The 16474-nt window shown below is 37.5% G+C and overlaps 1 protein-coding gene across 3 annotated transcripts in view; it reads left to right on the forward strand.

The window, feature by feature from the left end:
- Window positions 1–16474, forward strand: part of LOC126236930 (obscurin) — a 681004-nt gene that overhangs the window by 9654 nt on the left and 654876 nt on the right. For all 3 annotated transcript variants that reach the window (XM_049946608.1, XM_049946610.1, XM_049946611.1), the window contains exon 2: window positions 12306–12375. In XM_049946608.1, coding sequence (XP_049802565.1) covers window positions 12306–12375 — 70 coding nt within the window. The remainder of the gene's footprint in view (window positions 1–12305; window positions 12376–16474) is intronic.

Genomic DNA, 16474 nt, shown 5'->3' on the forward strand with positions numbered 1-16474 from the left:
CTTATTGTTTTTGTAGAGAAATTATGGAGAGAATGCTCAGAAAAGATTTGAAAAGCAGACTCTCTAAGTGGAAAACTTAACTCTTTCATAAAAATATTACTGCAGTGCTTTGGGTCACGATTTACTCCAAAGGAAACATAACAGAAGCAAGACTAAGGGATAGATAACTCCTAATGTAGCTATTGTATCCGCATACTCTGAAAGGAGCCTGACTGGCATACAGTCCAGACTGGAGGCCTTGCCCTTATTAAGTGATTTAATCTGCTTAGCTACACCAAGAATGACTACTTGTAAGTTTCTCATGCAGGCAATTGTTCTAGGTTCAAATTATGAAATATTTACTTCGTCATATTTGGTGAAGAGTTTCTGAAAACAGTGTTTAGTAACTCTGCTTTTGTGGCACTGTCAACAGTGACATCACCATTTTTATCACACAGTGAAGTTATTGACTGCTTCTTGCTGCTGGTATACTTTACATATGACCAGAATCTCTTTGGGTTTTCTTCCAGACTTCAAGACAGAGTTTTGTTATGGAAACATAAAAGCATCTTGCAATGAAGTTCATGCTAAATTTTTAGTTCTGTAAAACTTTGCCAATCTTGGAGAGTTTGTGTTCTTTTAAATTTGGGTAATTCCTTCTGCAACATTGTTCTGACCCATTTTGTGTGTCATGGGGGTCCAGTGCCATCACTTATTAATTTATGTGGTATGTACTCCCTTTGTTAGAAAAGCTCCAGGGCAGTTTTTTTTTTTTTTTTTAATTTCTGAATTTGCAATAGTAAAAAGGAACAAATGTTTTCATGTTACCTGTTATGTGTGGATCCTTGAAATGACCTCAGCTGTGTTTTTGTGCAAACTCACTGGGCAGCAGAGCTGTGCTTGGCAACACACTGTTTAGGTCCTTGGAACATTAGTTACGGTGAAACAATGGATGCTGATTATGAACAAAGAATGAACATTAAGTTTTGTGTTAAGCTGAAGAAAACCCCTAGTGAAACATGGACAATGATTAAGTATGCATATGCAGGCCAGGCACTTTCAAGGAGTAATGTTTTCAAGTGGCACAACAGGTTTCGTGAAGGCAGACATTCAATGCAAGACGATCCCAGAGCTGGTCGCCCTTCTTCAGCACATACTGATGCAGACTTGGAGCATGTAAGACAGTTATTGCAAGAAGACAGTCATGTGCCTGTGCATGTGATATCAGAAGAACTTAATTTTACTCATGATGCATGTCATCAGATTTTATGTGACCATTTAGGGAAATGGAAACTTTAATGTAAAACTTGTCCCTCACACACTAACAGATGAATGGAATGAGGAAAGATGAAGAATTTCTGTTGAGCAACTGGATAGAGCCAAACATGATGCCAATTTTCTGTCAAAGATTATTGCTAGAGGTGAAAGATGGTGCTACAAGTACGACCCTCACATGAGGCATCAAAGTTCTGAATCGCCGAGTCCTGGATCACCAGCCTCATAAAAAGTCAAATAACAATCATCGAGAACAAAGACAATGTTGACCATATTATTTTATAGTAAAGGATAGTTCATCATGAGTATGTTCCTGCATGTCAAACAGTGAACCTGACTCTTTACATCGAAGTCTTGAAATGCTTGTGATAGGCAATTCGACATAACCTTTCTGATTTGCAGCATTCTCAGAACTGGTTCTTACTGCATGACAATGCAAAACCACATAGTGCTTTATCCGTTATTGAGTATCTGGTCAGACATTCTGTTGTTGCCATCCCACATACATCATACTTGCCATATCTTTTACCTTGTGATTTTTTCTTGTTTCCGTGAGTGAAAAGGTGGCTGAAAGAAAAGTTTCATCAAGTTATCACAGACATCCAACAGGCATGTCAAATGAGCTTACAAGCTTCAAAGCTGAAAATTTCCATGCTTGTTTCCAAGACCTCCAGAAACTTTCATAACTGTTTATAGATAGCCAAGGGGACTACTTCGATACGAGATAGAATCATTACTTGGTAATTGCAATTTTCTGTTTTTTAAAAAAAAAACTGTCGTGGAACTTTTCAGACAAAGGGGGTATCTGTCAGTTGCCATCAATACTATTTCTTTGAATTCAAACCACATTTGGTCTATGCTTCCATAGTCAGATCAGAAGGAGTAGACTGTCTCTTAGAAAAAAGCCAAGCTAATTTTTATCTGCTTTTTTATTTATTTTTGGTAGGTTTGGATGTTTCATATTCAGTCTCACTACAACAGTCTTATGGTCACTAATCTCTGTATCCATCATGATGCTCCCTATTTGCTCAGGATTATTTGTTGCTAACAGGATAAAAATGGTTTCGTAACCATTATATGTTGAGTGGTCTGCTGAGCTAATTGTTCAAAACAATTTTCTGAGAAAACATTCAGTACATTGAGACAGTGTTTTGTGCCTACTGGTAACTATAAACATGTATTTTTACCAATATACGGATAGTAGATTGTAGTCACCACAACCAACAATTGTATAAGTGGTGTACCTATTTAAATAAGACTCAAGCTTTCCTTGAACTGTTCAGCAACTGTATCATCTGTTTCAGTGGGTTAGTAAAATGAATCAATTATTAATTTATTACAGTTGTCAAGTATATCTTCTACCCATACTAACTCATAGAAACTATCTACTTCACTTTCACTTCTAGGGAAACTGCTTTTGACAGCAATAAACACCACCACCAACTGTATTTAATCTATCCTTCCTGAACATGGTTAGGTCTTTTGTAAAAAATTTGGCTCAACTTATTTCTGGTTTTAGCCACCTTTCTGCATCTATAACGATTTGAGCTTCAGTGCTTGCTATTTGTGCTTGGAGCTCTGTTCTTTCCCAACACAGTTATGACAATTTACAACTACATTACCAGTTTGTGCTAGGTCTACCTCCATCAAGGCAATTTACACAATATGGAAGGCTGACAATAGTCTGTTGAAGAACCTCTGGAAGATGGCAGCAGCACTAGTGACGTCAAAATGAAACCTGTTTTATTGATGCAGTCCAAATGGTGTAATCTTCGAGTCTTTGTCAATAGGAATCTCAAGATACACCTCATCTAGGTTGATTTTGGAGAACAGTTTACCACCTGGAAGTATAGTAAAAGGGTCATCCAAAGAAGGCAAGGGATAAGGATCTATGTCTGCCTGAGCATTAGGGTTGGCTTAAAGTTTCCGTACAACAGAAGAGAGCTGCCATGTATGCTGACCGCCACTAGCAGTGAAGCCCACTGACTGTAGGAATTGGGGAACATAACTTATTGCTGTTCAAGTCGACTAAGCTCAATTTTAACCTCATCGTTAATGCACAGTGGAATTTGGTGGCTTTGCAAAATCTTTGATTTGCTGTCAGGAAGACAATGTGGCTCTGTAAGTCCATTGCTTTCTCCAAACCATTTTCAAATGGTGGCACAGTGGTTATGAAGCATTTCAGTGATAGCAACTGGTACAGATGAGCTGAGAGGGTGTACTGTATGATACTCTGAAAATTCAGAACCAGAATATGCATTGAGAGCAAATATACTCTAGACCAGTGGATCTGCCTCAATCATATGACCTAGAAGTGACAAATGATGGTGGCTGTACACTGACAACTTTGATTGTTCTACACCAGTGGCAATCAACCTGGTCCCTACTGCCCAGTAGCGGGCATTCGAGCTGTGTCATGTTGGGCGATAGGCGATAAGGGTTTTAAAAACATTTTCATCATGTTTTCATAAAATTTTGACATAAAGAATTTTGTAAGTAACTATTATTATATGCTTTAACTTGCTGTAGCTCTGCTTTACAAATTTTATAAAGTAAAGATATTTCCCTACTTTATAAGTGATCATTATTGTGGAAATTAGGAAATTTTACTCGTAACAAAGACACAAAATTGACTGGTAGGTAAAAGAGATTGATTACCCCTGTTCTACACTGATGGAGGGAGCATCCAAACTAGAGTATATGGACTGGTTAATGTGTTGGAGTGATGTGCCAGCATGGGTGTACCCAGCTGGGGGCAGGGAGGGGGGGGGGGGGCAGCTGCCCCCCTCTAGAAGATATTCACAGTTTTTCAGTAGTTTATTGTTTTATTTAATAAAAAATGCTGCATGTTTTCTCGGATTGTACAAGTGCATTCTTGTATTTAAAATGTTTATTAAAAGCAGTTTTTCACTGCTTTACTGTTTTATTTAATAAGAAGTGCTGTATGTTGTCTCAAGTCCTTGTTTCCTGAGACTAGTATCATAAATTAGGTGATTTTCTCAGTTGACTGGTGTGATAAAATCGTATTAATTATTATTATTACTGCTTTTGATGTTTTCAAACCAGTTTTTGATAACTGAAAGTAACTGTCAGTGTAACATCTTTTAATGTACTCAGCTTATCTTTTAATATCAGTGTGTTCATGATTTAATTTTTTTATCACACTCAGTGCACTTCTGACCTCTCCAGTAATAAACATTTATACATTTCAGATACAGGGTGAGTCAGAAGGAAAGGTAGATGCTTTGAGGCATGATAGTATTAGTGATTCTGAATAAAAAACTTCATATGAACATGCACCCTATTCTGAATGGTTTCCGAGATAGAACACATTTAATATTACTTTTGTACATTTTTCTTGAATAACTTGAAAATCACACCCTCCAGTGAAAATGTGTTGCAGTACAAAATTAAACTGTATTAAATTTCCTACAAAAAATGTCCTGTTCAATTTTTTTTCTAGAACTAATGGTTTGTGCAAACAGAGCGCGAGAATATTGAAAAACTTACTTGACGCGCATGCACTATAGCTTGTGTAGTTTTTGTAGGACAATTTGAGGTAAATATTGAGGCAGCAAGTAGAGATGAACAGTTTGATATGGGACACTTGTGGTCTACCAAGTAGGGAAACTACCTCAAATTGGCCTACAAAAACTATGTAAGCTACAGCTGATGTGCGTCGAGCGAGTTTTTCAACATCCAGATCAGTAAATCCCACTACTTTTAAAGGCCATGTCTTTGTTAGGTCTTCTCATGCCCTTTATTTTTCCATTTACGATATCCATGACATATTCTATCCAAATGTCATATACCCCATCTATCACTTCGTGCATCTGCATATTTCATGTTAATAATAATTTGCCTTCCTACCATACAGTCTCCAATGAGTCTGTCATCACATTCTTTCCATACATAGTGAATACTTCAGAATGCAAGGATCAACTGTTTCCTCACTTCCACTTTTAAAACTGATGATGTCTCCAACCTTCAGACATAATTTTGAGTTTTGCTCCAAGAGTATGTTGTGAATTGGTCACCTGTCTACTCCAGTTTACTTTACTTTTTCTGGAGTCTCATCCAATAGACTTGGTCGAAAACATTTTACCACTGCATTAAAGACAAACATCTTGACATGATGTATGATTATATGAGAGTATCCCGCACTTGAACTTCCATTCAATCAAATCAAGATGGAACTTCAACAGATTTATTAACTCTCAAAACCACAGGCATTGTTTTTAATAAGAGTAATAGAATGTCTCAAACATCAGTAGTTGCTCAGCTCTTCTAGGAATAAATGTGGCACATTGCTGCAGGCGAGTCACCGCGCCCCGAGGGGTGAAAATGCACCTTTTCTAAATCAGTCTACCTCCACAACCTGTTCTATTTTATTTTCCAAACCTTTAGAAATTATGTATGCAATAGTTTTCCCATTGTGTGAAATAAGACTGTTATTTGTGTAATTTTGCCATTGCTGTTGTTGGTAGTGCAATCTTTGTTACATGTTACACCTAAGAGAAAGAAATTATTTGGCTGTTTTCATCTTTGGTATATATATATATATATATATATATATATATATATATATATATATATATATATATATATATGTCTGCTTGTGTCTGTATATGTGTGGATGGATATGTGTGTGTGTGCGAGTGTATACCTGTCCTTTTTTCCCCCTAAGGTAAGTCTTTCTGCTCCCGGGATTGGAATGACTCCTTACCCTCTCCCTTAAAACCCACGTCCTTTTGTCTTTCATTCTCCTTCCCCTCTTTCCTGATGAGGCAACAGTTTGTTGCGAAAGCTTGAATTTTGTGTGTATGTTTGTGTTTGTTTATGTGTCTATCGACCTGCCAGCGCTTTCGTTCGGTAAGTCACATCATCTTTGTTTTTAGATATATTTTTTCCACGTGGAATGTTTCACATACAGGGTGTTTCAAAAATGACCGGTATATTTGAATGAAACGGCGATAAAAACTAAACGAGCAGCAATAGAAATACACCGTTTGTTGCAATATGCTTGGGACAACAGTACATTTTCAGGCGGACAAACTTTCGAAATTACAGTAGTTACAATTTTCAACAACAGATGGCGCTGCAAGTGATGTGAAAGATATAGAAGACAATGCAGTCTGTGGGTGCGCCATTCTGTACGTCGTCTTGCTGCTGTAAGCGTGTGCTGTTCACAACGTGCAAGTGTGCTGTAGACAACATGGTTTATTCCTTAGAACAGAGGATTTTTCTGGTGTTGGAATTCCACCGCCTAGAACACAGTGTTGTTGCAACAAGACGAAGTTTTCAACGGAGGTTTAATGTAACCAAAGGACCGAAAAGCGATACAATAAAGGATCTGTTTGACAAATTTCAACGGACTGGGAACGTGACGGATGAACATGCTGGAAAGGTAGGGCGACCGCGTACGGCAACCACAGAGGGCAACGCGCAGCTAGTGCAGCAGGTGATCCAACAGCGGCCTCGGGTTTCCGTTCGCCATGTTGCAGCTGCGGTCCAAATGACGCCAACGTCCACGTATCGTCTCATGCGCCAGAGTTTACACCTCTATCCATACAAAATTCAAACGCGGCAACCCCTCAGCGCCGCTACCATTGCTGCACGAGAGACATTCACTAACGATATAGTGCACAGGACTGATGACGGCGATATGCATGTGGGCAGCATTTGGTTTACTGACGAAGCTTATTTTTACCTGGACAGCTTCGTCAATAAACAGAACTGGCGCATATGGGGAACCGAAAAGCCCCATGTTGCAGTCCCATCGTCCCTGCATCCTCAAAAAGTACTGGTCTGGGCCGCCATTTCTTCCAAAGGAATCATTGGCCCATTTTTCAGATCCGAAATGATTACTGCATCACGCTATCTGGACATTCTTCGTGAATTTGTGGCGGTACAAACTGCCTTAGACGACACGGCGAACACCTCGTGGTTTATGCAAGATGGTGCCCGGCCACATCGCACGGCCGACGTCTTTAATTTCCTGAATGAATATTTCGATGATTGTGTGATTGCTTTGGGCTATCCGAAACATACAGGAGGCAGCGTGGATTGGCCTCCCTATTCGCCAGACATGAACCCCTGTGACTTCTTTCTGTGGGGACACTTGAAAGACCAGGTGTACCGCCAGAATCCAGAAACAATTGAACAGCTGAAGCAGTACATCTCATCTGCATGTGAAGCCATTCCGCCAGACACGTTGTCAAAGGTTTCGGGTAATTTCATTCAGAGACTACGCCATATTATTGCTACGCATGGTGGATATGTGGAAAATATCATACTATAGAGTTTCCCAGACCGCAGTGCCATCTGTTGTTGAAAATTGTAACTACTGTAATTTCGAAAGTTTGTCTGCCTGAAAATGTACTGTTGTCCCAAGCATATTGCAACAAACGGTGTATTTCTATCGCTGCTCGTTTAGTTTTTATTGCCGTTTCAAATATACCGGTCATTTTTGAAACACCCTGTGTGTGTGTGTGTGTGTGTGTATATATATAAAACAAAGATGATGTGACTTACTAAATGAAAGTGCTGGCAGGTCGACAGACACACAAACAAACACAAACATACACACAAAATTCATGCTTTCGCAACAAACTGTTGCCTCATCAGGAAAGAGGGAAGGAGAGGGAAAGACGAAACGATGTGGGTTTTAAGGGAGAGGGTAAGGAGTCATTCCAATCCCGGGAGCGGAAAGACTTACCTTAGGGGGAAAAAAGGACGGGTATACACTCACACACACACACACATATCCATCCACACATATACAGACACAAGCAGTCGTCTAATAAATCATCCAGCCATATAGATTGTGATAAATGTATTTCTACCTGAGTTTTAATGTTATTTTGTTCATCAGTGATTAACTGATCTTATTCATTTCTTATGCCACTGCACCTATTTCTTTCAAATTTCTCATCTGGTTATTTGGCTTCTTGGTATATCATGTCATACCTTTCTTGTTTCTGAAGTTCTGGTATTTCTCTGCATACCATTGCTTGTAATTTTTGGTTTCCTATTTATCTTCTGCACCTTATTGTTGAGCATATGAGAGAGGAGCCTCTTAATTTTCTTTAAAAGATTTTCCCAATATCTTTTGTACTGTGTATCTCCTTAGATTTCATTTTACATTATTTGTTAAACTTCCTTCTTATTTCTTAGTTTCTCCAAATTCCATTCTTTTGGCCCCAGTGTGTTGATTGATTCCAATATTGTGTATTCCTCTGTCATTATGAGATTGTGGTTTAATTTATCTGTTGCTGGTGGTGTTTTCCCCATCAGATTTGCTGTTCCTGAACCTCTGATCAGTACTGTATGTAATCATATTGGAAGTGATTACATTCCCAGGACTTTTCCATGATTACAGTTTCATTTTGCATGTATTGAATGAAGCATTCACCAGTACCAAAACAATTTGATTATAGAAGCTAACATGTGCCTTGTCTCATTCATTTCTTGTCCCTAATCCAAACAATTGCACAATTTAATTTACCATTTGATCTCCTATAACATAATTATTATTGACTAGATCTTTCACTTGCCAAAACACCAAATCTCTTAGATTTTCATAAGTGATCTCCAATTCATGGCCAAATTCGTGGGCCTAGGCATGTACACTTCAATTACCATGAGATTTACTGATTTTGTGCTTAATGTCATGAACAGTAATTGGTTCCTAGAGCTCTTCATTTGAGAAATATTTTCTACAATGTAATTTTTCAACATGACAATGCTGGATCACGATGACATATAGTTATGTATCTGTTAAATATTTACCATTTAAGTGTTATAAAACTGCCTAGTCACTATTAAAGTAATATGTGAGATGATACAGAATAAGGAATTATTCCTAATCTTGCATTCATTGATAGTCTGCCAGTGTGCATTAGATGCAGAATGTGACCAAGTTAAGAATTAACATTTGAGACAGCAGTGAATCTGAATCTGAGAACTATATAGCAGAAATGGAACACTTTCATTTCCACTACAAAGAAAAAACATCAGCTTTATCAAATATTTATCATTCGGAAATATCAGATGTGAAGTGCACTGACCTGTACCATAAAAATCAATAAATGTATCAAAAAGGGGATTATCATGTATGACAGTGAAACTGGGTAATAGATTACTGTGATGAGAATACATTTTTTGCAGTTCTTGTGAAAAACTGCAATATTTCCAGAATTAATTGGAATACATCACAATGATTCTAGTTTCCTAGAGATACCACTTGCTTTGAAATTCAATCTCATGATAGAGGAAGCATGTAACAAAATTATAGTTTACAGGTCTAGAAAAACAATGGAAGCATACGTCTGTAGATAGACAGTGGGGTTAATTCTTGACAACAGTGGCATACAAATAAGATGCAGCACTCTGTGAATAAGGTACAGAGACATATTTATTGTTACCAGAAGTGGCATTCGATATACCTTTTTGTGCTGTGAGGCAACTCCAGTGGAAAAGTGTTGATTGTACTTGATGAAAACTTACTGTGGAATGTAACCATCAAGCCACAGTAATGCATGTTTATTAAACCTCTTTCAACAAGTTTGCCAGTGAAATATTTCATTATATGTTTAGCATAATCAGTAACACCTCAGGCTGGGGGGCTAGCTTCACAGTCTCAGATGTTATTGAATTTAGCACATGTTAAAATTCAGGAGTAAGTAGGAGACATGTACTTTTTTGTTTTCTGCAAAAAAATTCCTGCCCCGAGATACAGGCCTCCAAAGATGACACTGCAAACACTATTTTGGAGATGTGAATTTCAGAAAATTTTTTAAAATGCCTTTCAACAATGCTGGGAAAGAAAATGCTCTTGAGCCTGTGTTTTCAATTTGGAAGTGCTAACAACGAATAAAACACTTTCATTTGTGCATGTGGGGGTTCGCTAACTACTGCATGAACTACTGAATCCCGTGTTGCCAGACTACTGAATGAAGAGGTGTTCAGTAAATTGGATGATTATGTTCAGTGGAAGTCATCAGCTGATAGTGGAGCACATCTGTGACTAACACAATGTCAACACCAGAGGAATTGTGAAACGTATCTTGCGCTGATGCAGCTACTTTGTAAGCTTTGGTAAGATTTAGCGTGGCACTCAGGGTGGGATCAGACACCTCTGACATCTGTAGATTAATTTCTCAATCAGGAACAAGACAGATAATAACACCACAGATAAATGAATCAACCCACAATGTGTCACACTGTTTACAGCAAAAATCACACTTGCATGCCAAGCCCTGTAAGTTGGCAGTCCATGCTGTGTAGGATTGCTTATGTTGCTTTACACATTGATTAGACTTTAGCCTACTTGCAACATCGTGAGTTTGATGACTGTAATAGTCAGTTAGCAAACAACAAACATCAGAAAAAGTCAAACAAATAGGCTCCAAGTGTGAAAGTAATTTTTGCAGAACTTTGACAGTTTACTATTAGAAGACAGCAGCAGCACTCAGTGACATTCATGGTGAGTTATTTGACTTGCCTTACAGTGAAGAACAAAACAATGTAAATGGACCTCCCAGATCTCATTTGCCATGTCGAAATAAGCAAATGGGAGAGGGGGATGCGAGCAAACTGCAGCTGCTGACTGTTGTTGGTTTTAAAGAACCTATAACAGCTGTGATTGCCATTGCTTTTGGTATTCTCATTGTTCTTCTAGCTGTTATTGTGGCTGCATTTATTGTTGTAGCTGTTACTGCTACAACTTGAGAAATTTGAGATCCACATCACACTGGAGTACTTGCATGGTGAGGAAGTTCTCACTGAACCCTTCTATCCTACCCTGCGCAGGTAGAACACAGTTTATGATAACTAGGTGATATAGAGACTGGTGGAATGAAACAGGCAGTTCCAGAGGTAAATGATAGTGGAGATCACAAAGTGAACAAATAACCAAAACAAGTCCTGAGCATAGCAGAGTCATCTTAAACATATAAAGCAATCCAGCAAGCAATCCTAACCACAAACAAAAACCAGGCAAGAACAAAACTTTACTTTTCAATGGCGTGTAACTAAAGTCTTCAATGACTACGAGACACTGGCCAGCAATAGCTGGCCTGTGGAATTTAATGGTAAACACTTGCACCTGACATGCTCGCTGTGGCTGCTCCACAAGCCATAATTATCACATGGAGCCAAAGTATCTCTGACATGTTCTCCCTATGAATATTCATGCTAGGCAGGAAAAGCAAATCACCATCAGATACTAATCACAAAGGTATGAGTATTTATTTTGTTTGACTAGTTTTGGGCATAGATCGTCATTGTGGTATCTGTTTGAACAAGCAGAACACCAAAATTACAAAAATGGTGCATTTTTGTAAAATATAATACTCTGTTCTTTCTAAATTCTTGTTGTACACATCTGGAAACATTGTTAGAATTTTTTGCATTGTTATGAAGTTTCCTCCACTATGAATGTACTTTCCTTGGCACTACATAATATAACGCAGTGTGCTGTTACCATTTGCAGATACATGTAACATGATTAAAAGCCTTTAATACACTGACTCACAGAACATGCAGATCAGTTATGAATGCAGAATGTGCATTATGTTTGAACATGTTTACATTGAACGCATCACAGGTTAACCTTCACTGATAACCAAGTTTGAAGTTGACAAATATGGGGAATACTTTAGAATTTCATCCATTGATGCATGTGATATTCTATTCTCTGTGGTAAGAGGATCACTCTCTCAGATATAGCCATAGTCTTTAATTCGGCAGGCCTTTTTCCATACCATCAACAAATTTTGAAACTTGTGTCATACACAACGAACATTACCCTGATCTAAGATAGAATGGTTTTCCTGAGCCAGTTAATACAAAACCAACCAATGTAAAAAATAAATTTCATCTTTATTGCTTCTTATCACTTGTTTTATGTATGTACTGTGACATTAGCAAAACCAGAAATTTCTGATGTAAATTTTGATGACATATGATTTGAGAAGTAGTTGTTATTTAATTTCACATTATATTCGTAGTTATTGTCAAAGGACTCAAATCTTCCTTTGCTTTTCCAGCATCCTCATTGAAGGTGTGAAGTACTATGCAAGTGAGCCAACAATGTTGGGACGTACGTTCCTGAGATTAGTAAGTACGATAAATACAACACTTTTTATTTAGTATTGGATTGGTCTGATTTTCTCTATTATATGTCTAATTAATAAAACATATTAACAGATGATCCCTTGAGATAAATTTTATGATGAATAATATTAATTCATCAGCCAGAAGAGTCTAATTGTGATGTGGAAATAATTCTAAAATTGTTTGTTTCTGGCTTTTGGAATCTGTACTTCAACCAATAAAAATAGAACTCTTACAGGATCACTTTCTTGCCCATGTGTGTCTCAGTCCCTCTGTTGAGATGCCTTTTTCTCAGGAACAAATAGATGTTTCAAGTTAAAATGTGTGTCAAATGCTAAGATCTAATGTCCTTTGGTGATGTGAAAGATTTATGCTTCTAAGTCAGTGCAATTAAAAGATGTGACCCTTTATGTCACATATTTTGATACTCACAAACTTGATCTTCTAAAACTACAGAGAAATATTTGTACACAGAGTGTGAACCATACACGTAGTTGTCTGGTTTTTCACTATCACCACTGTAAAGTACCAGATAGGAATCTCAGATGTATGATTCTTGAATCCAGTCACATGATAAAATTGCCTTCCAAACTTCCAGAAGTTTTCATGCTTTGAAATAATTGGAATAACATAATTTAAGAAGGGTAAGTTAAACTAGCCAAGCTATCTGTACACTTAAAACTGCTTTATGGTGGTTAGATGGTATTTAAAAATGCACCAGTTTCATCTTCAATCTTATATTATTCTACCCATTGGTATTGCATGGAGACAAATATTCTATCCACCAGTGTTGCACGGGAAGACAACACCAATCCATATACTTGTAAGGATGAATTTTACTGAATTTATGATCATAATACTTCCAGAGACTTTGTAGTAAGTAATATTTTGTATTTACATTACAGTCCCTTCCCTTACCCAATTCCAAAATGGATAAATTTGAGTTATATATTTTTTACTTATGTTGGATTGCACAGCCTCAAAATTTTAAGAACAAGTCTTTATCAACGAATGGAAAGTCCAGGATGGAATAACAACAATATTATGAAAAAGATAGTTTACTACTCAACACATAGATAAAACGCTAAGTCACAGACAGGCACAGTGGAAATACTGCTATATTAGAATGTGTCATTTTGGAGAACAAAACTAAAATTTTGTGAGAGGGGGCCTGAAAATGTGTGTTTTGATGTGTAATATCCTAATTTGTAATGTTTTTCTTTGTTGATAAGCATTTAGGTGGGTAAATTTGCACTTGATTATAATGTATATTGAAATTTCTGACAAAAGTACCTAAACTAATATAAATGCCAACAAAATTATCTCAAAAAATGATTTAATGAACTCAAACAATTTTCTTTATAGCTTGTTTCTGACTATGAAACACAGAAAACAATTCATAAAAAATGTAAAATGCTTCAGCCAACAATTTTCATCAAATCTTGTTTCAGTTCATTCCTAGACATCATTCTTCTGCTTGGTTCCTGGCCTCTAATATATCCTTGTTTCTCATGAGTATACACTTCGCCATAATCCTCCGTTATTTGTTTCACACCTCTCTCTGTGGACTGTCCATCACATGGTCATTTTGGTATTTGCATTGGCTCTTAATCAAACTTTCTTATTCCTGTTATATTTGGTTTAAAATAAGTGACAGTTCATTTATTTTTTCTGACTTGTCTATCAATTCCAAAAGTGAAGTTGCATTTGGATTTACTCCAGGTGTTTTTCTAGATCAAATAGACAGGTCTCCTGATCTGTCATCATCTTCATTCATCAATTTGCTTCTTGTTAGACAAAGTTTTCCCTTCCAACTGTTTGATTAAGTGGTGCAAAGGTGGCTCATTAGTATATGAAGAGCACAAATCAACTGGATGAGTTTACAATTCAGCTTTGTCTTGGCCCAATGCATGACTCCTCCTTCCTAACCAGTGTTATATTCATTGAGTCACCACCAGTAGCCTGCAAACTTTTATCAGCACTGTTTTTCTTTAAAAAATCCACGAGATTGTCTTTCTCTGGAGTAAAATGGCAAAGATACATTCCAGCTGGCTCAATGCAAACAGTGTAACTCTCCTCTCACAATACTTGGAAATTGATGACCTTAGTTATCTGTTTGTAACAGATCTTGGAGTCCATCACAGAAGATACATTTAATATTGCATATCGTGCATTGAGCATGAAATTCTTCATCAAGTGGTCTCATGACTTTTTCTTGTGCCCTTCTTACTTTATTGTGATCAACCAAAAATCTTCTGTCTCCTTCAGCAAGTAATCTAGCATCCAAATATGCAGCTATTGTAATGACAGCTGCAGCACGTAGATCAACACCACCCTAATACTTTGCAATGCAACATCGCTCGTAATGTACTATAATAACTTCCACTGGACATAGAGGTATATCAGAATCGTCACATGGTATAAGCAAAGGATCTCCAGAATCTTCATCTTTAACATCAGTTGTCTCTGTGTCTCCTTTGGAGAAAAGAATTTTACTTGGTTGTAATGTTAACTGTTCCTTCCTTTGCTGCTTATATTCAGAAATTCTTGTTAATTCATCTTTTTGCCTCTTCTGCGTTTTAATTTGTCTTCCATTCAGTTACACCTGGTAACCCAGTTTGATGCAGTTCAACAGATCGGATCTTCTCTCCTTGACCTTTAATAAACACTAGTTTTTTATAGTGATCTTCATATCTTTTGATTAGGAGTAGGAGATGTGCATTTTATATTTGCAGTCAGCACCACCAAATTCTGAACTTAGCTTAACCTCAGACTTGCAACTGAGGATGTCAAAGAGCTTGTCTGACATTGGTATCAAAGTCTCTATCACTTCTCGTTTTCCTATGCCAAGTGATATGTTTTTGGTCTTTTCCCAGTTTTCTTCTATTTTCTTCAGTACTGTGACTCTCAAATTTAAAACTGGCACCACAAAACAACTCTTCACTAGCTCCTATTTTTGAAGAACTTTTGGATGAATGTCCTTTGCAAGAGCGGCTACTGGATGATTTCTGACGATCTCTCCACTCTGCTCTCTTAGCAGATTGCTTGGTTGGTTGATTTGTGGGAGGTGACCAATCAGCGAGATCATCGGTCTCATCGGGTAAGGGAAGGATGGGATAGGAAATCTGCAGTGCCCTTTCAAAGGAAACATCCCATCATTTGCCTGACTCGATTTAGAGAAATCATGGAAAATCTAACTCAGGATGGTCGGACGCAAGATTGAACTATCATCCTCCCAATTGCAAGCCCAGTACGCTTACCCCTTCACCACCTTGCCTGGTCTCTTAGCAGAAGCCCGTATCTCAGAACACCATACAGAGCTGGGCGTTCAGAATGCAGTATTTCTCAATCAGTTCCATTGAAGTCACTCATGTGAGTGGTAGTTGTCATTCTTGTCTTCCTTTTACTAGCCACAGTTCCCAATTTTCTGAGTTTGCAAGTGGTAGAAACTATTTCTTCCAGGAAAAAGTTGCTATTTGCATGATGTTAATCAAAAGACACTTTTATGAATGGTATAAAAAAGTTAACTGATTTTATAGTGTATTCTTAACTATAAAGCAGAAGTACAGACAGAAATAATGATAAGAAGCCACTTCTCAGAAGAAAACAGTTTGCTGCAAATTTTATATGGAACATCAGAATATCCCAAAATTTAAGTACCTTTTTACCAAGCAAAAGAATGCAATTGCCATTTTGGTAAGTATAATTGGGAATTGATAACCAAAACTCAACTTTATGCCCCTCTTCATTTAAGAAAAAGTTGAAATATTTGACACAACCTACATTTTAGCTTTCAGCTGGAAGGCCTTCTTCAGAAGTAAAGAACACACACACATTCACACTAACACAAATCGCATCGCATGCACACATGACCATTGTCTTGCCTCGTGATGACTGGGTGTTGTGTGATGTCCTTAGGTTAGTTAGGTTTAAGTAGTTCTAAGTTTTAGGGGACTGATGACCATAGATGTTAAGTCCCACAGTGCTCAGAGCCATTTGAACCATTTTGAACCATTGTCTCTGGCCACAGCAGTCAGAGACAATGGCCATGTATGTGTAACTTGGCATCATCTCTATATGGTGAGTAACAAACTATCCTTTT

The sequence above is a fragment of the Schistocerca nitens genome, chromosome 2, assembly GCF_023898315.1.
Source record: "Schistocerca nitens isolate TAMUIC-IGC-003100 chromosome 2, iqSchNite1.1, whole genome shotgun sequence".
NCBI classification, from domain to species: Eukaryota; Metazoa; Arthropoda; class Insecta; order Orthoptera; family Acrididae; genus Schistocerca; species Schistocerca nitens.